The sequence below is a fragment of the Folsomia candida genome, unplaced genomic scaffold, assembly GCF_002217175.1.
Source record: "Folsomia candida strain VU population unplaced genomic scaffold, ASM221717v1 Fcan01_Sc024, whole genome shotgun sequence".
Lineage (NCBI taxonomy): Eukaryota > Metazoa > Arthropoda > Collembola > Entomobryomorpha > Isotomidae > Folsomia > Folsomia candida.
In genome coordinates, this window is record NW_019091216.1 from 1,810,224 (window position 1) to 1,836,106 (window position 25,883).

At 37.8% G+C, this 25,883-nt stretch overlaps 2 protein-coding genes across 2 annotated transcripts; one reads left to right on the forward strand and one right to left on the reverse strand.

Moving 5' to 3' along the window:
* Positions 1-18,291: 18,291 nt before the first annotated feature.
* LOC110859070 lies at positions 18,292-20,098 on the reverse strand. The gene is made up of 2 exons (XM_035859272.1): positions 19,852-20,098; positions 18,292-19,764 (listed from the first exon to the last, which is right to left on the reverse strand). Exons 1-2 carry the CDS (start codon positions 19,921-19,923, stop codon positions 18,484-18,486), a joined length of 1,353 nt encoding a protein of 450 aa, XP_035715165.1. The 5' UTR covers positions 19,924-20,098; the 3' UTR covers positions 18,292-18,483.
* A 1,578-nt stretch (positions 20,099-21,676) lies between these two features.
* On the forward strand, positions 21,677-25,393 carry LOC118438647. The gene is made up of 3 exons (XM_035859190.1): positions 21,677-21,964; positions 22,036-22,227; positions 22,538-25,393. Exons 1-3 carry the CDS (start codon positions 21,755-21,757, stop codon positions 25,349-25,351), a joined length of 3,216 nt encoding a protein of 1,071 aa, XP_035715083.1. The 5' UTR covers positions 21,677-21,754; the 3' UTR covers positions 25,352-25,393.
* Positions 25,394-25,883: the final 490 nt, after the last annotated feature.

Below are 25,883 nucleotides of genomic sequence, written 5' to 3' on the forward strand. Positions count from 1 at the left end.
TCTTTGTCATTGTGATTATCAATCAGTTTTGTACGTTGACAAGAATCGACATATTTACTTTAAGGACTACTCCATGTAAAAATGAACACGGATCAGATTTACCGAATTCTAGCCGGACTGTTTTGTAAAAATAAAATTACCTTTGATGTTTGTGCCTGTGATGAGTTGGATGAACTTGTTTTAGAACATTATCCTATTGCTATTGTAATCAATAACCGTTCCACTTCTCATCCAGGCGAACACTGGACATGCATGTTTATTGAAAACAGGAACCTACCAATAAATTTTTTCTGCAGTTATGGAGTAGGAGTTGATGCTTATGCAAGTAATTTTCGTGAATTTATCGAACAACATGGAACTGGTGCAATACAAAATTGTGTCCAATTACAATCTCCAAACAGTAACGTATGCGGGCACTACTCAATTTGGTTTTTATGGAATCGAGTAAATGGTTTTAGTGTAAGAAATGTGTACAGTAATTTTTCAAAGGATTATTCTAAAAATGATAGATTAGTCAAAGAATTTATAAATAACAAGATTCATTTATTAAATCAAAAATGTTGTAACAAGAAAATTCATCAAAATTCAATAAATTTTGTACGAAATTAAAATGGGTTCCACTTTTGCATTTTCCTCGTCAATTTGTTAATCCTGTGTTCGTGCACCTTCTTTTGAATCCATGCACTCTGCTTCTTTGTCTTCTTCTTCTTCAGCTGCTTTCTTTTCAGACCACTCCCCTTCTGCTTGACAATAAATTGGTTGACGGTGGTTGGAAAGAGATCGGCTGGAGGGGACTTGGACTTTATAAACTGCAGCAAATTCAACATTGATGGATCCGATTTGAGAGTGGATTTTGCCGAGAATCCATGACATAATCCAACGAGAAGCGCGTTCATCTTCTTCAACGTATATGTCACATCATTTACAATAACCTTATCAGCAGTTATTTTTACACCATTTGCTTGAAGAAACTCGAGAATTTTCCGTCCCCGTCCAATTGTGTTATTTAAAAGCACATCTAGAGTAGCACCTGAAACTTCACGTGTTGGTTTTGAAATCACTGTTGAGGGCTGTTCAGTAGCAGTTTCGTTCTCTGCATTCTTCACAAGTAGTGGCTTTTTGTATCAGGAACAAGGAGTCAAAGCTGGAATTTCGAAGGGAACACACTTCACTTTCTCCTCTCCTCCACTTGTCATCCTGACTCTTGTTATCAATAAGTTGTCGATTTAAATTTTGCAAAAGCAAGATCTTTACTTCGTCAGGTATTGTAGAGTTTCCAAAAATGTTGGTTTTCTCAGCTTTCAGTTTCTCTTCAAGATCCAAGTCAACATCTTGTTGAGAATTCAACGCCAAGATTTTCTTGTACCAACTTTCTGGTACCACTTTCATTTTTCTAGCCATTTTCCAACAAGCCCACCAACTAATGTGGTTAAAATCGGAACTAGCACAGGAAGAAAGCCCCCTTTTTGACACAAGTACTTCTTTTTACTTTTGATTGGTGACTTTAAACAAAGTTTTTGTATGGCAGTCTTGTGTCGCAATAATTTATTTTTCTGAGCCTTTGTCACAGGAATATTTCTGTTGTTTAGATTGAGGCAAAGTTCACAATTGGAACGAATTTGTTCTCCTGTTGCTTTATTTATAAGCAGTTTTCTGTCCTTGGGTTTGCTCCTACATAGACGATGCAAGTAAGAAGCATGGAGCTTAACACGATTTTTCGGAGCCATAATCAGTCAGAGTCCTTATCATGACTATGCCCTATATCTGCAAACGTTGGTTTTATATGGTAGTCAGTTATGATAATGGGTTCAGCAAGTGCAGCAAGGATTAAGTCCTCCTACCTAAACGTCAAGAACCCAGGCTCCTTGAGCGGACTAGGAGGTTTCATAAAGTCTGGAAAACGAAAAGAATCTCGTCGAGAAATCGAAAACGTTTTGAAAACTATTCCTGCTTATACGTTACACCGGTATCGTAGAAAGATTTTTCCGAGATGTGTGGTATACGTAAAGCACATAAACGATCAGTGGGGAATGGACCTGATGGATGTTTCTAATAATATTCAAAGACCAATTACAACACGCATTTTTTGCTTATGGCAATAGATATTTTTTCCAAGCGAGGATATATTGAACCGCTCAAAAATAAGAGTGGTCTAGTTGTAATGAAAGGTATTGAAAAGATTTTTAAAAGAAGCAAAGGACTGCCTCTTCGCATACAAGTTGATCTTGGGCGTGAGTTTTATAACGTTCAGTGTAAAGAATTCCTTGAAGATCTTGGGATAAAATTGTTTTCAGTTCAGTCAGAACTCAAATCTTGCGTGGTTGAGAGGCTCAATCGCACAATTTTGGAAAAAATTCATAGATTTATGACAAACTATGAAACAACTAAATTTGTTGATCGACTATCAGATCTTGAAAACAACTACAACTCTTCATATCACAGAAGTATAAAGTGTGCACCAAAGGAAGTTAACAAGAAGAACGAGCAAATTGTGTTTGCGCGCTTATACAACAAATTAATTGGAGCAACGGATACTCGTCAAGAAAAATTCAAAGTGAATGACGTTGTCTTAATCTCAAAAGTGAAGAAAATATTCGAAAAAGGTGCTTCAGCTAATTTCAATAAAGAAAAGTTTATAGTTAACGAAATAAAAACGACATTCCCCCGTACATATATTCTTCGTGATCTTAAAGGAGACATTTTGGAAGGAGGATTCTACCGAGAAGAAATGCAAAAAATATGATGGAGTGCATAAGAGGACTAGTATCACAGATCTCTGGCATATTTGCTAGGTTCAAGTCCAATTGTTGTATTTGTGCCAAATCCTTGTGCTGTTCTTCTCAAGTTGATAATCCGAGCAACGAGAATAACTCTATAGAAGTTTTTGATATTGAGTTTGCATTATCAAGTGTTGGACGAAAGTGTGACTCGTGTAAGAAAACTACAAAACGTTATCATAACTATTTAGAGAGCCCAAATTGGATGCTTTTATGCATTCAATGCGGGATTGTATATCTAGAAACGTTTCCAGAAAAATACAAAAAGGAAGAACAGCACACTATATTATAATCAGTAATCGTTTGACGAAGCAGGACAATGGACTACCTACTTAGCCCAAGGTTATACAACAGAGGAATTCCTTTTCAGTCGAGGTTGGAGGAAGAGTCCCAAACAGAGCAAGAACGTTTCATGAAACTTAAAGCTTGGTTTAAGAAAACAAGTACAAACACAACAATAAATCTTTCCAAGGAGACGAACCGCATTGAGTTTGACATTCATGAAGTGCTTCGACTATGTGAACAATTGCTAACGTTTTACATGAAAAATGGAGGAAACGTTTTGTCTGCACTCACACTACGTTCTGAAATAACACGACTAATACAGGAGCACAACGAAAGAGAAGTTGAAGACTTGAAAAGGTTCTCCATCGCACTACCGACCTTTTACGAAACGGACGATAAAAGATCCATAACCCCTCCAATGTTGTATTCACAGCCAATCGATGCTGTTGACCACTATTACAATAGCATTGGTGGAAAAACGTCTCCTCCACTATAAGAAGCGAGTGAATTTTTCAGTCGTCAGTACAGTCTTTACTCTACTTTCACAAAGTAATCATAAAGTTTGTAAACCCAACCAAGTTTTCGAAAATCATTATGGCTACAAAACAATCCAACATTTCGGGAATTGTCCCACCCCCAAATTCCCCTGCTTCCACAAACCAAGAAGAGAAGGGCAACCCCACTTTTCCGACGTCTGCTGCAACCCCAAGTGCCAACCCCACCCAATCTTCTGCAACCCGAGCTGACAAGCGAGAATTGGAAACCTCTACTCTTGCAACCGACGACAAGAAAATAAAGATTGAAGATGATCGGATCATCCAAGTGTATTCTAACGAGTTACTTGAAAAGATCCAAATTGTAATTGAAAGAAAGAAAAAGTGCATCTACTTGGATCTGCCAACCTGTTTCTACGTGATTAAACGACTCGTTGGAGCAATGCACAAGGATCCTGCTATACGAGTCCAACTGAGTACGCTTTGCATGCAGATGTACCAAGAGTTCCCTTTCTTTGCGAGCCGAATGCTCTACGAAGAGGCCGAAGAACATGGATTCAAAGAAAGCAAGCTTGCGTATAGAAGTGAGAATCCAGCCATTTGGGTAAGCCCCTTCAATGACGACTACTATGTGTTTATCAAGCAAGAAGGAGTGTCCGTTAATTTCAAACTTGACGATTCATGGGATGTTATCCACAAAATTGTCAAGACTGCATTCCCTCTCGTGGTTGGCGATGAGGGTCGATACATTGCATTTTTCCAATGCTTTGAACGATTTTTAAGCGAAATCCTGTACGCTTGTGAAGATCTCCACATGGCAAACACCTACGAAAGATTGAAAGGAGAAATGATGAAGCTTGGATTCAACGAAGTTCGAGAGGGAGCTACACCCAAGTTTTATGTTATGAATAACTGGGTTAGTGTTTCAATTCCCGACTTTAACCAAGCCAAAGATGAAGATGAAGAAGATGAAGAAAGAAAAGTGCTGGGTTGTGAAATCCAAACTGATATCCTGCTCAACCCATGGCTGTTGAATTTATACGAACATCCGTTGCAGAATTATGGCATTATCTCACCAGCCGAAATGTGTGCCAAGAAGAGGATGTTGCGTGAAATTCGAAAACGTACAAAACCAACCAAGCCCAAGTTTGACATAATGATGATGGCTGAGTACTATGAGACGTCTGGATGGACACCAGTTGCGGAAGATGACTGGGCAGACATAGCCGAGAAAGAGGGGGTCTACGTTTTTGGGATTGACGAAACGGGGCAGATTTGGCAAAAGTTTCGTACTGAAGCAAATCAAGACGTAAAGATTTGGGAAGGAGTTTTGGAGGAGCTATGCAAACCCAAGGATGGCGAGGAAGAACCAAATGACAAGACCATTACAGATGGGAAGGACGCAAAGCCATGCATGCATCCCCATCACCAATTTCGTGGTAACTGGCCAGCAAAATACTTTGAGTTGCGAAAATGGAAACGGGTAGCAAAGTATGGTGATTTTCCACCCAATACCAATGGAAAGCGGAAGAACGCCTGGCTGGTGGATTCAGAGGGGCAGACATGGATGAAGGACTATGTAGATTTAAGTGAAGTTACGGTTCCAGTTTTTTTCGTTCCAGAAAAATGTAACTGCGGGCAATTGACAAAAATGTAATTATTTGATTTTTTTCAAGAGTAAATAAATTGGTATACACACCATTGTTTTGTAATCAGTTTGAATCTTGTATTTGCATGATACAGCTATCCAAGGAGCATGGAAGCATCAAAGACGAAAACGTTTGTTGAACGAAACTCATACATTTTCATATTCATTTCTTGCTTTCTTTTGGTACTCAGTTACATTATATATAGTGGTTCATTTGCTACAATACGTATAGTGTTGGATCATCATTTTGTGGTTACCAGACCTTTTCCTTTCAAGTTCATGGGACTTGACGAAAAAGCAAGTTTACATACAGTAAACTTGCTTTAAACTTGTAAAAATTTAGAAAACCCAAACCGTCAAAACTACCTCGCAAGAAATCCTTACACTCTAACTCGGACGGTACAATAGTTGTGAACCCCATGCTTTACGCCAATCATTTTCAATTTTATGAAACGTGTGGAGGTTATCTATCGCTTTATCCAAAGGACGGTCAATATTTGGTTTCGGCTAATGGAATAGCCGAGTGCGCACCACGGAGTCTTTATGTCTTGATGAACGACACTGGACGTGTGGAATTTCATCAACTTCAACTCTTTGACATTTCACTACGCATGCTTGAAGCTGGCCTCTCAAGACCTTTTCGGTACGAAGATTTGGAAGAATATAGAAGAAGTTCTAAAGCTATGCTTGAAGGCAAACCCCGACCTTCTCAGTATAACAGGGATAATTGGGTTCGTCCGTTTGTCCGTTCGTCCGTTCGTCCGTAAAGACTCCATGTCCATTAAAACCTCAAGAAGACCTTATTAAAACGTATTTTGAAGGATGCAACAAGAATATACCCAAGAGTGAAAAGAAAACTTTGCAGCCGAGCTATAAAGTGCAAGATACTAGCCTGTAAACCTTCAGTTGCGATGGAGTCGTCGAACGATTAAAAAGTTTTTCCTGTTCAAGAGTCCTTTGGACTTTTGCAAACTTTTCTGAAACATGGAGCGTACAAACTCCATGGCAACTCGTATTCTCCTCTTCATTTTTTGAGTGACCGTGTTGTTTTGGAGAATGCGACTGGAAGTATTGAAGTTGAAATTGAATCAGTGCTACATTTGGCACTAAATTTAGTACTGGTTGCTCGTGACTCGCCTGCCTCATCGCGGGACACTGCATTTTTTTCAAGTGAGTGTCAGAGTTTGCTGGAGGATATGAATAATAAGCAACACAAGAGGGGGACATATCTGACCAATCCCGAACTTCCACTCCAGTACAAACCGAAAACATACCCATTTAGGCAGTGGACGGGTATTGCCCCATTTGACAAAAATAAGGAGCCAACTCTATCCAAGATGGAAAGCCGAATAAAGCACAGGTTTCTTACCCAACGATTTATTGCCCAGGATGATGAGCAAGGTTATCGACAACACAAGGGCTGCCCTTCAGGACCACCCCCACTCGATGTTTATGGTATACAGTGTGGAATTTGTGAGCATTCTGCTGGTGATCACGCTTCGTGGGACGCGCCGGGCTTAACCTTATGCTAAGTATGCCAATATGGCAAATCTATGTAAACATATACAACGTATGGCTTATTGCCATATATATGCCAATATGGCAAATCTATGTAAACATATACAACGTATGGCTTATTGCCATATATATGCCAATATGGCAAATCTATGTAAACATATACAACTTTGGCTTATTGCCATATATATGCCAATATGGCAAATCTATGTAAACATATACAACTTTGGCTTATTGCCATATATATTCCTATGTAAACATATACAACTTTAGCTTATTGCCATATCTATACCTAGGTCCCTGAGCTCGCGCTCTTTTTGGTTTTTATATCAATAAAATGTAAATATTGTAATCATTTGTAGTTTTGACTTCATTATGGCATCACCACCAGAGAGCATATCTGATGCAGAGTTTTTTGACACTCTTATTCATTTACCTAAACGAAAATGCATACAAAAAAGAAGTCGTTCATACGTTTTAAGTACTGAATCAACCAAAGGAAACACGCTCATCACCATTAGCCAGACGATTGAGGGACTTGAGCAGAAAATTCAAATCAACTCGGCATCTCTAGCTTGTTTTCTAAAGGATTTGGTGGACATTTCAGTAATTGCATATCGAAAGAACTTGATAGATCATGCTACTTCGAGTTATAAGCAAACTTAATTTATTCATTCTTTGTGTATATTATACAATCTTCCTCAAATAAACTTGACCTAAACCTGTAACGCTCGTCTTGTGTCTGACTTAAATCTATTACAAGATAACCATACGGTTTTTTCATAACATCGTCAAATGCAAATTGAAGGACAGGATTATTTTTACCACCATTCATTTGCCGACCAAGCTGTGCAACAAAAGTGGTGTCTCGAGGATTCTTCAAAGCAACAATATATTTTGAGTTTAAAGTAATACTTCTAGTTTTACCTTTCTCGAAAAAATTTTGAGTTAAAAATATAATTGAAATATTATTATGATGGCTATATATTGTAAACGCCTTGACCATTTCTTCAGATTTTGCTACATCGGTCATTAGATCATCTAGTATCAGCAATAAGGGTTCGCCATCTCCTCCAAACTCTGTGGGCAGACCCTTCTGGAATACAATGGATGGGGCGTCCTTTTTTATTTGCTCAAACAGAGCTGGCTGGTACTCTTGGTAGCAATAATGAACTGATGCAATGGGCGGATGCATTATTTCCATGCGACGTTTTATGATCTTGGCTGTCAGCGTGCTCTTCCCGCTCTGGGTACCGCCTGCCATAGTTAATGTAAATGGTGTTTTTAAGCGAATATCAACGTCGTTACAAGCTTCCATGGTTGCTGTACTGTTAATGAGATTTATTTACAAAAATTCAATCAATTTATCCTCTACACAAAATGTTGTGATTACAAAAACCTTGTGAATTTAAAAGAGCTTGCTCGGCAATATATTTGGGCGCATCAACTTGACCGTGAGCATATGTCAACATTGGATTTACAATAAATCTTTTAGTATCAAATCCATTTAACGCATTTTTCTTGCAAAATATGGTATTAATGGTATGTTTACTACTAACTATGCTCCTGAAGGAAATTTGTTCCTGATGACATCGATTTATAATATCATCAATTAAATCATAGGAAATCTGATGAGCGATGGCAGAACTTTTACATCCTTTTGCTGCAATCTTGATTTTCTTGATCATGTTTCCTTCAGCATCCCATGTTATCGCTTCTGCAGCATACATTTTTGGCTTTGCAACGGCAAACTTCCACAGAACCGCTGAGCCAAATTCATCCTTCATTTTCTTTAAACGTTTGTGGTTGGTTGGATCCTTCATGAACTCTAGTATCCCTCCATGCTCGCTCAGGTCAAACATGTCACTATTGGCCTGCATGTCCTTGTAAATATCTTCCGTCTCCACAAAATAAACAAGAGAGTCTGAAATAACAGGAAAACGTTTTTTTAAAACTTTGACTGCAGGAAAACGTTTTTTAAAATTTGTCTGCAAAGCAGGAAAACGTTCAGCACCTGTGTCTCCATACAAGACTTTCGCAGCATCCCCATACTTTGGCAGCATATAGTCATAGTGAAAATCATACATCATAGTTTTACTGATATCCAAGATAGCCACGCCCACTGCAATCGGTTTGTCCAAGTAGACTGCCATACGCTTCTTGACTGCAATTTGAACGTCTTTGTTGATCTCAATAATTCTTTGATATGTTGGTTTGCGGAGAACGCGTTTCATTTGAGCTTCTGTGCTGATGACACTCATGGATTGTCGTTTTCTCTTGTTTTCTATGCACTGCAAATAAGAACCAAAAAAAAAGTTATTTTTAGAAAAAAGTCGAAAAGTTGGCGCCCAAAAGACAAAAAAATTTTTTTGGGGGTGTGGTTAATTTTGAGGGGGTGTAACCACCTTCCCGAAGGCCGCATTATTAAGAAGCTTGTAGAAGTTCTTCTCGTACTCCGTGACCGCTTCAATACGTTTTCTAGTGTTGAAGTCGACAAAATTTTTCATCCACGGAGCCTGGGTAAACTGCATGCCTCGATGAATCTATTTATATATCAATGTTAGTTTTATATTAAAAGCACTATAAAGAAAGGTACAAACCTTTGTAATCTTGAGCCCCAATTGTAGAAAACGTTTAATGTTTCTATAGTGACAGACATAATTCAGCTTCGGGTTCAAGTCCGCCACTAGTTTTGAAGTCGTAAAGGCTGAGTTTGGAATTTCCAATTGCTCTACTTGATGTTGTTGGAATTCGGATAGTTCTTCTGAGGTAATTATACGATGTGTTGGAGCAGGGGGGTAGTCATTTAGCTTGTTATGGGTCTCTGGGGGTGCGATTATATCAATTTCGAAAAAGTAACCAGTGGTAGCGTCATCGGCAACAGAGTTGAAAAACTTGTGAGGATCGAGGGATACAGAATCGAGCTGGGGTTGAGTCATCCACTTGTAGTCCTTTAATGGTAGGAATTCACACATTGCAGATCCTAAGGAGTGATCACATTTTTAAAAGAAGCAAATAATTTTTTGGCGGAAACAAAAAGTTCTTACCATACAAATTGTTGATATCTAAAAAAGATATATACGACGTTGGTTTATTTTTATCATGCAATTCTTGCATGTAAGGGTTGTTTGCCTGCGCAATCCTCATTCCCCCGGCTCCACAGACCTCCCCGCGAACTCCAGTTTCGAACCATTGGTACTCGTCTAAGCCCAAGTACTCCAGTTCAACGTTCCCGAGTTTGCAGACTCCATCGAAGGCCGCCATGGGGAGGCTTAGGTAGTGCGCCACGTCCAACCCGTAGGAATCCCACAAAATATCTCTAGTCCTCTCGAGACAATCGGCGAGAATGCTGACGTCCAGTAAACAGTATAGATCATGCCATTCCCCCAAGTTTTTGATTTTATAACTGTCCCAAACCTTTTGGGCGTTTTGGTAGTCTTTTGGGGAACAGGGCTCCTCGGTGAGGTCATTGAAGAAATGTTCAATTCCTGGTAATTTCTCCTCTTTGAAGTTCTCCAAGGATTGCATATAAGTGTAGGGATAGATTCCTTTCCCCATTAACAGTTCAACATTCCCATCGCGGAAGAGGGCGGTTCGTCCGTTGGAACTGGAAAACATTTTCTTGGTCGTCTTGAAATGTTCTGTGTTGTTGCCATGGGCAAGGGATTTTGACAACTTGTCAATTGAGGCTGGCATCACGGCAGCGCTATCCACAAACCTCACCTTACATTTTCCCCTCTGTACCGAGAAGGAGAGAAACCTAACAAAAAAATACTTGTCAACAAAATCAAAAATTTGATTTAAAAATATTTACAAACCTCTCACTGGCACATGGGATAACTTCTACATCCATGTCCGCGGTGAAATTTGATACCAGGAAGTGAGCATCGTAATTTCTGCATTACAAATTGATCTTAACTTTTATATTTTAAAATTAATAAGTATATGTTTACCTAAGTCCGTGAAAGTAAACAGGAGGTACTCGTCTAATACGGGCATCAATATTGCAACTACAAAAATAAAAAGTATGATGAGTAACATAAACGGATTAATCATTCTATTTTGATCTACCTGTCATGGGCCAACCCAAGAAATTGACGAGAAAAGTGATCGTGGTGAAAAACGGTTTTATCCTTTGGGTTTACTTGTAATTTCTTTTTGCAAAAGTAGCATGGGTCGAGATTGTCAGGGTCATTCTCAATTAGATGAGTCAGACGTTTCTTTAGTTGAGGATTAATTTTCATATTATATTTTGCTTCCTTCTGTATGCTTTCAATTTCTTCTTGTCGTATTTCCTGATCCTCAAAAATGTCTTCAAAAAATCTCGCCACAACGTTTTCATCGTCGCGCTTTGCCCGATGTACCTTGTAAGAGACTATTGTATTATTCCAATCCAGGCAAATCCACGCATAACCTGATGGAGTGTGTTCGGCTAGATGAAGTTGACGTTCACTTTCAGGGAGACGGGCGTTTTTGCTTCTTAACAGTGACTCAAAATCGCCAAAATATCTTTGAAAAGATGAAAGATATTTAGAAAAGATAGCAGAGTGTAGAAAAATTATCAAGTACCTGAAAGGAGCTTTTACCATCCGGCCATATTTGTTGAAGGAATACGTCTTGTCTTCTGGCATAGTCACTTGCTGCATTCCTAGCGCCAAGCAGTTGGGACGGTGTTCGTTCAATCGGTCTTCGCTGGTGAAGCAGTTCACGCAATTTTTACAACAATATGACTTGTTTGTAGTGAGCGAGATTAGAGCGTTGAAATTGCGTATCAAGGCATAGTGCCCTGTCCATCCCTGTTCAGTTTCCTCCAAAATCAAAAGAATGTCGATTTCCTGAAGATTTGAAAGTTCAGTATCGGCATGGGTGTGTTTTAAGATTCTTTCTTTAACACGGAACTGGGGAATCTTGTTTGAAGAGTAAAGTGGATAGATGGAATTGCGGATTTCTTTTTTGATTTGTAGTTTATCCTTAGAGGTGCGAGTCGGCTTGCTTAACAGGTCAGAGTAAAGTTGCTTAGCAGCATCTTCTTCTTCATAGACAAACACGTGCAGATCGACATCGGGATTGTTCTTAGAGAACGTTGAAAATTGAGACATATCAATAGGTGTTGATAAACCATCCCAGTTGAACCCATGTTTGTTCAGTTCATTAATATAAGTAGACTGTTTCTCTTGGAGACGGTTCACATGTTCCTTATATTGAGCCTTCAAGCTGGGCAGAATTTTTGATGCCAAAATACTCAGTGAAAAACAATTTTGGTCTGGTCGACCAGTCATTGGATCCGTATTGTCAATCGATAACACTGTAGCGGGGCTAACATATTTCAATAAATTGTTCCGTGTCTTGAATCCTGTTCCTCCAATTGGTTGGAATCTTCCGACGCTAATCTCAAAGCCAGACACAAAATCCAAGATCCAGCCAGACTTTTTGTTGATATAAGCTGCTACTGAGTTACACATTTTCCAGGCGAGTGAGTTGACGATCGTTCTGATTGAATCAGAACGGTAAACTGAGTGGGTAACTCCGCGAAATACAGGGTCAGGATTAGTACGGTCAGAAACTATCATTTGCATGGTGACTGGATCCACTGACGTCTTATAAAAGTGACACTTTAGTTCTGACGAGATCTTCAGACATTTCTTTTCATCTAGTTCTTGGTTCAGAATGAACTCAAGCTCGGAAAAGATGGTTTCAAAGAATTGAAACGCATCTTTAAACTCATTGTTCTTCACATCCAGTTCGTACACATTGATCAAGCCTGTGTACAAGCTTCTTGTTAGGGGCAAGTACCTCTTAATTAATCCACCACCAACTTGAATAGGAATTCCCTTGTAGGGGTGTTCTTTCTGCATGTGATGATCCAACTCATAATTGGTGCAGAATTTTTTTGAACACTGGGGACAACACTTGTTGATGTACATGGTCATGTCAGGTTCTTCACGCCAACGTTTTGGAGAGGGAGTAGGCTCATCACTTGGACGTTTGTTGCTGGAAAAGGTAAGAAAAACCCACTAAGCTAAAGGTAAACCAGTAATCTGAGGCACGGGAGGCAATCTGAGACATTTGGGGACAATTTTAGAAATTTGGGGTAATCGGAGACACGGGGTAATCTGAGATATTTGGGGTAATATGAGATATTTGGGGAGTCTGAGATATTTGGGGTAATCTGAGATATTTGGGGTAATCTGAGACACCGGGGGCAATGTGAGATATTTGGGGTAATCTGAGACCCTGGGTAATCTGAGACACCGGGGGCAATGTGAGATATTTGGGGTAATCTGAGACCCTGGGTAATCTGAGACAATATTTGGGGTAATCTGAGACACCGGGCAATGTGAGATATTTGAGGTAATCTGAGACATAACCGCGATGTTATGCAACTGTTCGCGCCGCAGCGAGGCTGCTTACACTTTAAGATCATAAACCCTAGTCTGACCTTTACTTCCCCTCTTTTGCCCTTCATGTGGGCTAAACTACCCCTCTGCGTAATACTGCATTCATAATCTCAAAAACTTTACTTACTTGCTGGTTCCGGCAATTGGATCGTCTTTTTGAGAATAATCTACGTCCATAACTTCACCAACTTTGGAACATGAACTAATATCATGTCTTTCCTGGCAGTAATCGCATTTTTCATCACTTATTAATTCACCGACGAGTTGGCACACACTTGGGCAATGATTACCAGAGCAGATACCACACAAATTACTATGTATTTGCATACACAAGGCACAGATTTTATCGCAGATATGAGGCTGAATAACTTCTTTTTGGCAGTTGTCACATTGTTGAACATGTTTATTTTTTATATGGTATTTGATGATACGAAGTGAATTAGAATTTGCTTCGCTACATAATAAGCAATGATAACCAGTAGCCACTGGAACTATAAAATCAGAAATTCTCATTTTGCCACAGGTTTGCACGATGTTACTCTTTCTACTAACTTATTTTCCTCCTCTTTGCTACTTTTATTCTGAGGAAACGTTTCATTTAAGAATTACTGGACATTTTCATCTCATTTCCTGCAAGCGAACGTTTATTTTTAACCGCATTTCTCATATTTATAAAAATACTGGTCATTTTTCCATTTTCTTGGAAGAACGTTTTCTTGTTTTAGGTGCATTCTCTAATCTTGATGAAAATACTGGTCATTTTCAACCAGATCCTTTTCTTGTCATTCGTGGGAAACGTTTGATGAAAATAACTATGCTCAAACCTTTTTTTCATCTCATTTCTTGGAAGAAATACAATTGACAAAAGTTTGACTCTGCTGTCTGTGTCACTCTCTTGTTAAATTATTGAGTAAACCTTCAAATAAATCAATCCTTTTCTGCTTCCTCGAAAAGAGTGCAAGTCTTTTTTTATTGCTTCTTAGCATGATACTCATAAATAGATCCTTTCTTGTAAAAGAGTGCATTTTCTTTTCCCTTTTGTTTCCTGTCTTCCTTTCTCCTTCCAACTGATTATTTCTTTCAGTTGCGATTTTGCTTCTTACTTATCAAGTCACATCTCGTCTTCAAATCACACTTGTTACTCAAACTACAGTTTCAGTTGTTAAAAGTTCGCGAAAACTTTTAAACATGTTCATCTCATCACCCTCGTTTGGCAACACCCACGCCATGGACTACGCCTTATTTTTTAAGGCTGCAAAATTCTTTTGCGCTCTCGAGCGCATGAGTATTGAAGTGGATGATGTCATGCAATTGGCGAAGAAACTGCGAAAATCGGAAGCATTGAGTCCCAGGCTCCAAAGCGTCTACAACGCCATGACATCTGCACGGATGCAGATGACGAGTCTGTCTAACACCGTGACGAGGATGATCAATCCTTGTACCAAACCGACTGTAAGCCTCTTAAATTACTAATCATTAATCAGTATTGTTCTAAGAGTTTTAGTTATGTAATACATAACATACGTATTATTATTATTTTATTATCAGTTCTTTGAGGCGGTCATGAACGCGGGCATCTTGGAGGGCGCCGACGGGTTCTCCATCGGGCGAAACATTCGGCGTGGGTTGGACTTCCACTACCAGCGTCGTTTTCCATCGATTAGCCTAGTGCTGAAGGAAACCCCCCCAAGGTACCGGACCAGTGCATCATGGTATAGGAACTACAGGGACAATGATGGGCTGGACCTTCACTGGGTCCAGTTAGACTTTTTCGCCGCGACGCGAAAACTCCCACCGCATTTTTGTCTTTTTGCAACATGGGGCTCCAAAGCGGTAATCATTAATGATAATTCTTGCATGCGTGTAGACCCTTCCTTGCTAATTCAAGTTCGCAATAATGATGCGATACGCATCATTGTGGTCCTAATCCGTTTTCGGGAGGAATTCCTCCATTGGCACTTCGTCCAAGAAGTAGATTTTGTAGACTCTGACCACGATGAATATGCATTATTAATCTTAAATCGCGACAACGGAATGGGAACGTATCATAACCCGCTTGACAATAATAGGACTGCTTCTCTTTCTTTTGTTCGCCATATAGCGGACGCATTTTCAGCCTGCTTAAGGCAAACTTTCTTTATACACCCTGCTGGTACATTATCGGGGCACTTGTTCCCCTACTTCGAAAGCGGAGGAAATTCGGGGAAAGCGCTGGCCTTGTGGGTATCGGCAATAGAATCTTGCCAACGACTTGGCTCTGATCTCGAGACAGCGCTGGGAGAGTTTATGAAACGCAAACATGTAGCAGGCCAGCTTATTTTCGATATAGAAGAAAATAAATACCTTTTTCGTGATAGTACTCTTGAAGGAGTGCTTGACTTTGTGCGTTCTCGCACGCGAGTTGCAAACAATGATAACATCGTTGAAATCTTTCGTCCTCGGCTTGCTTCTCGTCCCCATCCACCTTTGGTGGCACTCTCGCCACAATCTCCACCAATTCTACCACCCCCACTGCCATCTCCGTCTTCGCCGCCGCCAACACGCCCACTCTCGCCTCAAACTCCACCACTCTCGCCAATTCCACCGGCTCTGCAACCTCCACCTCCCTCTCCGTCGTCGCCGCCACCAACTCGGCCTGTCTCACCACAATCTCCACCGCTCTCGCCAATTCTACCAATTCTGCCACCCCCACCGTCATCCCCGCCAGCCCCACGATCACGAAAGAGGAAAACTTCTACCCCTATTCGGCGGTCCGAGCGAGCTAAGCAACAAAAAACATGCAAATGTTGCTGATTTGCATCAATAAAAATGAACCGGCTCATTACAACTTTTCATAATTTCTTCTTAAAAATTTGAATTTTTTGAAGTTGAACTGAATTTGGATTTGATTTGTTTGTTTTTTAAATAAAAATTTGTATTTTATTTCCACCATAATTACTTTGCATATGCATATTTTTTGCATCCATGTTCATTATTTCCACCATTGAACACCATCATTTGCTCTTCCTCCATAATAGGAGTTGCACTACTAGTCATTAAAAGGTTGCACTCCACCTTTTTTTCATCCAACTTGTCCATTTAAGACATTGCACACACTTTACGGTTGCCTTTTCCCTTCTCCATGATGATATTGGGAGACTTGGGAAAAGAGAAGCAAGTCTGTGTAGTTTGGTTGGTCGGTAGAAATTTTACTCGACCCAACTATTACTGCTGTAGCAAGAGTCATTCCCTCTCGCTCACTCATGTTCGGCCCCATAAACCCTTGTCAGGTGCAACCCTTTCGCCTCCAGGGCACATACTCTTGTAACTTGTTAGTTACGTGTCTGGTTTGAGCCTCGTAATTGCAACCTTCCGTCCTTCTCACCGTAATACATACCTTGCAAAGTCTAACCGTCTTTTTCCCTCATAAGGCAATGTATGGCGGCGAGGACCCGTATTTTTTCCCGTAAGGAAAAGTATGTGGCGAGGAGCCCTCTTTTTCCTCATAAGAAGTGTGTGTGATGAGGACCCGTCTTTTTTTCCCATAAGAAATAGAGTGGACGAGAAATCCGTCTTTTTTTTCCATAAGAAATAGAGTGGGCGAGAAATCCGTGGCTTCTCCCATAAGAAATAAAGTGGGTGAGAAATCCTTGGCGAGAAGCCCTAGCCAAGGATTTCCCCATAAGAAATAAAGCGGGCGAGAAATCCTTGGCGAGAAAACCTAGCCAAGGATTTCCCCATAAGAAATAAAGCGGGCGAGAAATCTTTGGCGAAAAAACCTAGCCACTTCTACTACTGTCATTCTTCTCTTGCCTACCCTACAGATCGCAATACAAAATACAATATTCCTATATTCCCAACCACATCAATACTAAATAGTAGATCACAATAGCTACTTTACTTTCCCATTGGTTTCCAATGTTTCACAATTCCAACCAATTTTCAGAAACTTTCACTATTTCTCAAATTTTTACCTTTGTTTCAAAAATGATTTGGTTTACTTCTACCTGGCAAGTTTAAGTGGTCTAGAAAAAGATTTGAAAATATATTGAGCAAAAACCAGAGTATTTTTTAAAAAGAAAAGAAATACAAATTTTGCAAAATAAATCGCATCTTAAAAGAAAACGAAGCCATGAAGTTCTTTTCTTTCGGGAAACAGCAGCGAGAAACCCTGGACTCTAGTCTTCGAGCCCAGAAAGAACGGATAAAGGTATTCTGATAAAAATATTTGTGGTGTGGTTATCTATTTTTTTAGAATTTCCATACTAATCGAATTCTTCATTTTTTATTTTCAGGTTTTGGTCAAACAACTTGAGAACCTTCACTGGACCAGGCAAGACATCCGCGTCGGGTCTTTGGACCATCTTGCAATTCTTGTCTGCATTTGGTCCGAAATTCAGAACGAGATTTCCCAAAATGTCGAAATCGCTAGGGAATTTATTCGAAGAGGAGGACTGCAACGGATTTTCTGGTATGTTGAGGAGAAAAAGATTGCAACCAAGTCAGACGAACTTGTCAAAGTTTTTGAAGGTATTGCACGCTATTTTACGTAATTTTCACGAAATTTACATTTGAACTTGTCAAAGTTTTTGAAGGTATTGCACGCTATTTTACGTAATTTTCACGAAATTTACATTTGAACAAAATAAAAGATAATTGATTTCCCTCTGTTTTTCATAGAGATTTTGACCGTGCTTGAAAACGCAATGGTGGACGATGAGGGAAATCGACTGTTTAAGGAGAAATACTACGGATGCCGAGAAATCGTTGAGAAGCGACTTCACAATTAATTCGCTAAATGTATTCATGAATCATGACTATAATTTAATCATTCTTTATTTAAACATCTATCTGGCCTATGTAGTTAATTATGCAAAAATATACAAAAATTAATATTTTCAAAATTGCAAATAACTTCGCTTGATCAACAATGAACGGTAATTTAAAAAATCAATTGGGTCATGTTAAAATTTATAATATAAGTAATTTAAATTAAATAAACACTTTATATATCAGAATTACATCTGCACCTGTTTGGAATAGTATGCATAAAATACTCGTATCATCCTAATTATGTAATATTGATAAAGAAATTATGCAATTATTATGACTCCGATTTATTATGACGTGACAAAATGGGACAAAATCATACATATAAGGAACGCTTGACATTGTATGGTCACTTGCATGTTTTTTTCTAGTTTATTGAAAATTAAAATTATTTCTCCCAAATTAATGTAACTGTAAATATAAAAGGGTGTACATACATCTAAATTATTTATACACATACATTTATGTACCCATGTATGTATTAGTAAATAAAATACTCTTCACCAAACTTGTTGAAGAGAAGAATCATAGGCGATAATTTACATAATTATGTATTTTTAAAAGTTTTCATCCACCATTGCTGTACATTCAGCGAATTCATTTTCGTACTCAAATTCCTTATTCACCACTGAAATTACATTATTGTTTCCAATAATTTCAATCATCTCACAACCTCTGGGGACATCTTTAAAATACTCTTCTATCAAACTTTTACCAAATTCCCTATTCGTACAATTCCAATAAAATGGTTTCAATCGAATCACATCCCAAGTTGTTTTAAGCACGGAACACACCAGGTCAAAATTGCGGCAATGTTCTCCTCCAGATTGACAGGAGATGATAGTTAACACCTCCACTTCTAGAATTTGATCATATTTGTCCACAAAATCTCTTGAAATTAGACATTCGTCCAAAGTTAGAATTGAAAGTACTAGTTTTTTGGGTTGTTGTTTTTCTGGAAATTTAATTTGAAATCCTTTTAGAACGAGAATATTTAAGGAATTGGATAAGTAACTAAAATTCAGAGTTTGTAAAGTCTTGGGACATCCATTTAAAAAAAGTCGTACAAGCAATTTGAAACTGCTAAATAATTTTCCTTCTTCAAAATATACTGATTTCTGATTCATTTTATAAAGTTCGACATCTCTACATGTTGCTCCCTGTCTTTCCAAGTCTTTACAAGGCGTCATGGTACGAATTATTTCAAAATTTTGGACAGAAAGTAAATCGTCAAATAGATCAAAGGCAGACTCACAATATGTGACAAATTTGCCCTCAATTATGTCAATCTGGCATAAATTTGCTCCCCTTAACTTTAAAGAAATTGTCATTTTGTTAGATATAATTTGAGAGAAAATATTACTCTCAAAAAATAGTAAATTTCGTAAAATATCTGTACTAATTTCCGTAATATTTGTTAGTGAATCGGAATTGCATAATTTGTTGAGATGATGCAGCTTGAAATTTGTGAGATGCTTAAGATTGACTGGTCTGTAAGGAAGATCCTTCCCCAAATCCTTCTCCGTCCCACTTTCCCTTTGCGATATTGAAAGATCCAAATATTTTAGATTTACACAATTCTCGAGACATTTCATTAACTCGGATATTTGTACGGAGACGTTATTAAGCGTGAGTAAAGTTAAAATTTCACATTTACTGATAGTAAAACAATTCAAATCGAGCTCAGGCCCTTCGTAAACGAAATGTTCCGGTTTAGTGTCGAAGGGAACGATGCCATTTGTTATGTCAGGAATTTCCTGTAGTTTTGAAATTATTTCAGCACAAGCAGGTCTTCTCTCGGGATTTTGTGAAATCATGGAACTGATTAGGTCAGAGTCCTGAAAAAAGAGTTTTTCAGGTAAAGTTTTTGTACATTTTGCTTATTATAATATACCCTGATGTAATTAGATTTTTTAGTGTCATACTTTACTTGCCAGCTTCCACTTTTGTTTCCAGGTTTCTAAATCATTAACTTCCTTAACACCTTCATGCATCATGGAGGAAAATTCTTGCTCCAGTTCAGAGTCGAATTTACAGCGAACCAGAATTTTAAAGAGGATGACCCCAAAGGAAAAAATGTCAGCTTTTGCAGAATACTTGATTCCACCATGTTTGTTCTGTAGTTAAAAACCTTTTCTATATAAAAACAAATTCTTCATACGGACAAACGTACCAATTCCGGACTTCTATACGATTTTGTCCCCACCCGACTCGTCATCTTTGTTCTGAGTTCGGTAGCCAGGCCGAAATCTGATATCTTCACGACGAGAACCTTGACACCTTCCGTTTTCAGCAAAATGTTAGCAGGCTTTAAATCTCTGTGGATGATTTTCTGTTCGTGTAAAAAGTTCAGGCCAGATGCAATTTGGTATGCAATTTTATATCCGTCAGCCTCACAACGCCACGCACTTTTCAACCACTTGGAAACCGATCCTTGGTCACACCACTCCGTTCTGATAATATAAACCCCTTCCGATCCTATGTAATTATGCAATGTGGTCATTAAGTAAGTATATGCATAATACGCATTAATTTGGAAAGTCACCTTTGACAGGTGTTTTTTTCTTTGGATATCCACGAAATCCACATGGCACATGTTCTTGCCACCCTTCTAAAATTTTAAGTATGTTTGGATGGTCAAGTTTGGCCAAAATTGTTATTTCGCGCTTCGCATATTTTGTGTAGTTGAATTGATTTTTTGTATAATTTACGGAGAAATCAGTTTTGCTAAAAAAAAGTAATTTGGGACACAATTATTCTGACGGAAAAATAAATACAATATTTAAATAAGCATAACCTACTTGCAAGCTTCAATTATTTTAATGACTGTTGGATTAGAATTTTGTTTAACTCGTTCCTTAACTTTGCACACAGTTCCGAACGCACCTTCATTATCTGGATCCCATTGAAGGATTTCGAATTCTTGGAGTAATTTAGAATAAAATTGCGATGCATTTTCCATTGTGAAATTTTTTAACTCTGGATAAACCAAATCACATGAATTCCAGAATGAGATCATGCAAATCTGTGAAATGTTTTTACTGAATATGTGTTTATATCTCACTGTATTTAAGTAATATGCATGCTTATCTTGAACATGTGTATTATATTGCAAACTAAGTAGTTTTACACATAATTCTGAATACATATGCATGTTAACAAATAATTTATCCATGTTAGCAAACAACGGAGGACAAATCTGTAACTTGACATGACTTCACACTGATGAATCACTTGAGAGTGAATTATCCAAACTTGAAACTATATTATTTATTTTATTTGCAATAGCAAAATGAGTAACACTGGATTTACGTCAAAATTTGAGACAGATTTTGAAATTTTAGAATCGAATTTTTCCTTCGATACTGGATCATTCGGCTCTATGTTTAAAGTGCGTCCCAAAATGGTTGAATTCAATAATACAAAAATTAATCCATTAATGGAGCTGTTAGCAAGAGAGAATCCACAACATGATTACGTATCAGAAATTACGACCGTCATAAAAGTGATTCCTTGCAGGTATTTATAAACATGGTTAAAATTCAATTTTTTCAAAATATTAAAATCACCCTATATTTTTACAGCCTTGAAAATATTGACAGAGCGAAACGTGAAGGAGAAATTTTGTCAAAATTAGATGATAGCAGTATCATAAAAATCTTGGATTTTTGGGTTGAGACACCACCCCTTGGTTTCTCGTATGAAAATCTGTCCCCAAAGTCTACATCATGTCTCCTTTTCCTTCAAATGGAGTATGCAGACAGGAAATCTCTCCGCTATTGGTTAAACACTCCTTACTGGAGGAGAAAGAAAGACGGATGCGTAATTATGCACGATATTGCCAAAGGATTAGAATACTTACACGAAAAAAAGATAATTCACAGAGATTTGAAACCTGAAAATGTAGTCCTTCTTACTAAAGGGAGTTATACTGTTGTAAAAATTTGCGATTTCGGTCTGGCTGTCATACAAAGTGATGGGGACTATGGGTCGTTAACGAGTCATGTGGGGACTTCAGGATATGCAAGTCCTGAAATGGTAAACCTTTTGATAATGAGATAGGAAATTAATTTGTTCATTGATTGTATTTAAATATTTTATAAATGCAGGATGGTGGAAAATATACGGATTCTGTCGACATTTATGCGTTGGGTGTAATTATAACGGAAATTTACGCAGCCTGTAATTCCACCTTGGAAGATGCTACAGGAATATTTTTGTCGTATCTCATGGAATCAGAAAATTATCCGTTGCATCCGGTTCAATTCCAGCTACAGTTTCCGCACCTATTAACCCCTCAAGTGAGACAAGGAATTTTAGTTAATTACTGTCCCATAGTTGAGGATGCGATCTTAAAGGGGAAACGGGACAAGTTTCGTCGCAGATTTTGGATTTTTTGTGGTTTTGGGGAAAGTGGAGACTCTTATTAATAAAATCGTATACAGTATCGTTTCAAGTTCCTCAACAATCACTTAAAAATTAAAAATCTGCGGCGATGCCTTTCTTAATTCCCTTGTAAGATCGTACCCTCAACTTTAAACTTATATTGTAGTAAATGAAATAGTAAATAAATATAACTAAGATTTAACATTATATAACATTATTTTTTAGGAGGCCATACTGCCCACCCTAATGACATCTCCTGACCCTGAACTTAGACCATCCGCTAAAACTGTGCTATCACATTTATTCTCCATGTATGCTGGACCTTCTCTAATAGAGTTGCATAAACCCCAGCCTTATTACGACTACACGCCAGAAAAGCTCCAAATTAACGGCACTCCTCAACAATTCCTAACATCCACAGAAATAATACCAATCGCCATCCATAAGAAACTAATTCCCCTCCTCGTTACAAAAGTTGTGCTTCGTCATGTCAAAATGGACCCATCCTCCATTATGGAAATGGTGAAACCGTTTAAAAATTTGGAATATTTTTTCGTTCATGGCGAAAATATGAATCCCGACCAAGTCTCGTTTTTTAAGTCTGCCGTCAAAATAGCTGATCATCATAACAAGGGGCCCGATTGGTATTTGGCTCCAGATCTTAATCCTCACCCGAACCTGAAACACTTTACCTTTCACCAGCTAAATTATAGCGACAGTTTGTTAAATTATGCCGTCTTGAAACGTCTCATGCTAACAAATGTCATGTTTTTCATTCCCTGGCCATACAATATGAATCACCTCGTGAGAAATAGGATGCACATCGATATAAAATTTGGGACAGATTTAATCGTTAATATTAATCCGGAAAAGGATCATTTTTATATAAATGGGGAAGCAAGTTCTAATTTGATCTCGCTCTTAGTAAATATACCGTTTAAAACGGTGGAAATTAATAATCTAAATCCTAAATTTACGCTTGCTGATTTAATGGAGCAACAAAATTTGATTAGGAATGGTAACTACATTTTACCGCCGGTGGAAGTTAGTTTAGATGGACTTTCAAAAATTCATTTAAGAAAGCTAGTTTTGACAAATACCACGGTTAATTTACTAGGAAATGGACTATTTTTTGAAAGCTTTGAGAATCTGGAAGAATTAGAATTTGAAGGGGAGCAGTTTTGTATCACAGCAAACAGTAGACGACCTTTTGAATTTATTCACATACCAAAGAAATTGAAGAGCTTGAAGTTGGCGTTTGTCAATATTTTACCCCCAAGTGAACTTTGGGTGAGTCAAATACCGTCGGTAATCACATTGGAATACTTACAATTTACCCAATGTTACTTTCCGCCACAATTTGAAGAAATGCTTCTGGACTATTTTAACGTGGAGAGTCTATCAATTTCAAATAATGATTTAAAACAAAGACCAAATTTTAATTGGTTATGGAGTCTGAGAAAAATGAGAAATCTCAAGAAATTAATGTTATATGAATTTGAATGGATTGATGGTGCTGATGGAATCCAAGATTTCGTACAAGATACAATCTTACCTGTATTTAAATCGTATAAAATTCCGACGGATTGTGCAAATTTAGAATTTTCCCGTTCTTTCGATATACTCCAGAAACACCCAAATTTTTCCTTTTCCGTATCACAAATTTCTCTGGATGAAATTCACAAAGAATTGAGAAAGAAAGATCCAGTTGCAAAGGAAGACACCCTAATTACTGATGGCCTCTGTTTCGTACCCTCCTTCTCAGTCCCAGGATATCAACAGGTAGACGATAAATTAGATTTAGCCAGTCCTTCGCAATATTATTTTGATGGAGATTCGGAAAACATGTGGAAATTACCTAAAGACCAGATTCAGTTTCCTCCCCCGAAAAAACTTAAGGATAAAAAAGTTAAGGAAATTGTCATTAAAAATGCAACCATTGGAAATATTGCACTTCAACTTATGGGTTGCAATTTGTTGGAATCTCTCTTCCTGGAGAATGTAGTATGGACGGCACAAACAAAGATAAAGACGGACCTTGTCTCACTTAAAGTTTTCAAGTATTTTGAAAGATATCTAGTTGTAGGAAATATGGATCGTCTTTCGTGTGATAAGCTAAACGACATTTTGTTCTTTTCTAAGGATGGGTATACAAATTTTTGGAAGCGTGACATCAACATCGTAATTTCTTTAAGTGACCAATTGAACGTAATTCTGAACCATGACCTGGGTGAGGTCACGGTACAAAGTGTGAAACAGGCTGATGACCTCTTGGTCAAATTGGGCATTCAGACAGAAAGTGTCTCATCCTTAATTTTAAATAATTGCAACCTTCCTCACAATTTGATTCCGTCACATTTGACGTCACTAAATATTCGGCACGTTGACGACGTGCTGTTCGAACATTTGGTTACTCCACCGAATAGATTTCCAAATTTGAAAAATCTTTACTATGAAGCTCACCGGAATAATGTGCAAGATTTAGACATGTCACAAATTCCACAAAATTTAGAAAATTTACTGATCGGTGGAATGTCTGTGACTACTTTGGCAAGCGTTACTTGTAAAAATCTATCATTTTCAAATTGTACTTTCTGTCCCGAATTTTTTCAAAGTTATCCTCAGTTTTTAAAAGTGGAGAAACTTATCTTTTTCGGAGGTCCGACCAGAACTCCGAATGCGGAAGAGGTTTCTTCCCTAATAGAGGATAAGAATTTAATTTGGGTCGCTTTCATACTTTTTGATCCAAGCGATGAGCACACAATTGTCTATGACCGTGAAAACAAACAGAAATTGAAAACGTTTATTGAGAGTGAAGAAGAAAGAGAAAAATTTACAAGAATTATTAATTGGTTAAAATCAAGAGCTGAGTTTTGGAATAGGGAGAATGAGAATCGTTTAAGCTTCGGATCGAAACAATTTTTATTGCAGAGGAATACCGTTCAGGATGAGTGGAAATGTGTGATGGATAAACGAGACGAGTATTTTTTATATCCTGAGGTAAAAAAATTGTCAGGACGGGACAAATTGGTATTATAATAAGAATTTGCAATGCATAGAGAAAATAAAATTACTTTAATTCATTACTATACAATCAGAAATATCATCTAATTATATTTATTACAAATTGTATGAATTATGAAAATATAAATCTGGCATAACGATTCGACTATCTAGAGAAACGTAAATTATAAATAACTAGCCTACAAGCCCGTCTTGAAGACGGGCAGAACCAAATTACATTTCAAATGGTAAACTTTTAATTTATGCTAGGCAATTTTTTAAACCTTACTATGCAATTTTTAGAAAGTCTATATGCAATGTTTAGAACGTTGCTATTGAATTTTTTAAACGTTGCTATGCAATTTTTTAAACGTTGCTATGCAATTTTTTAAACGTTGCTAATCAATTTTTTAAACGTTGCTATGCAATTTTTTAAACGTTGCCATGCAATTTTTTAAACGTTGCTATGCAATTTTTTAAACGTTGGCATGCAATTTTTTAAACGTTGCCATGCAAGTTTTTAAACGTTGCTATGCAATTTTTTAAACGTTGCTATGCAATTTTTTAA

Coding starts and splice junctions, on each gene's coding strand:
- LOC118438647 (XM_035859190.1), top strand. CDS start 21,755: ATGCACGATATTGCCAAAGGATTAGAATACTTACACGAAAAAAAGATA. Junction 21,965..22,035: donor GATATGCAAGTCCTGAAATG/GTAAACCTTTTG, acceptor TTATAAATGCAG/GATGGTGGAAAATATACGGA. Junction 22,228..22,537: donor CGCACCTATTAACCCCTCAA/GTGAGACAAGGA, acceptor ATTATTTTTTAG/GAGGCCATACTGCCCACCCT.
- LOC110859070 (XM_035859272.1), bottom strand. CDS start 19,923: ATGATGCATGAAGGTGTTAAGGAAGTTAATGATTTAGAAACCTGGAAA. Junction 19,765..19,851: donor AGTGGAAGCTGGCAAGTAAA/GTATGACACTAA, acceptor CTCTTTTTTCAG/GACTCTGACCTAATCAGTTC.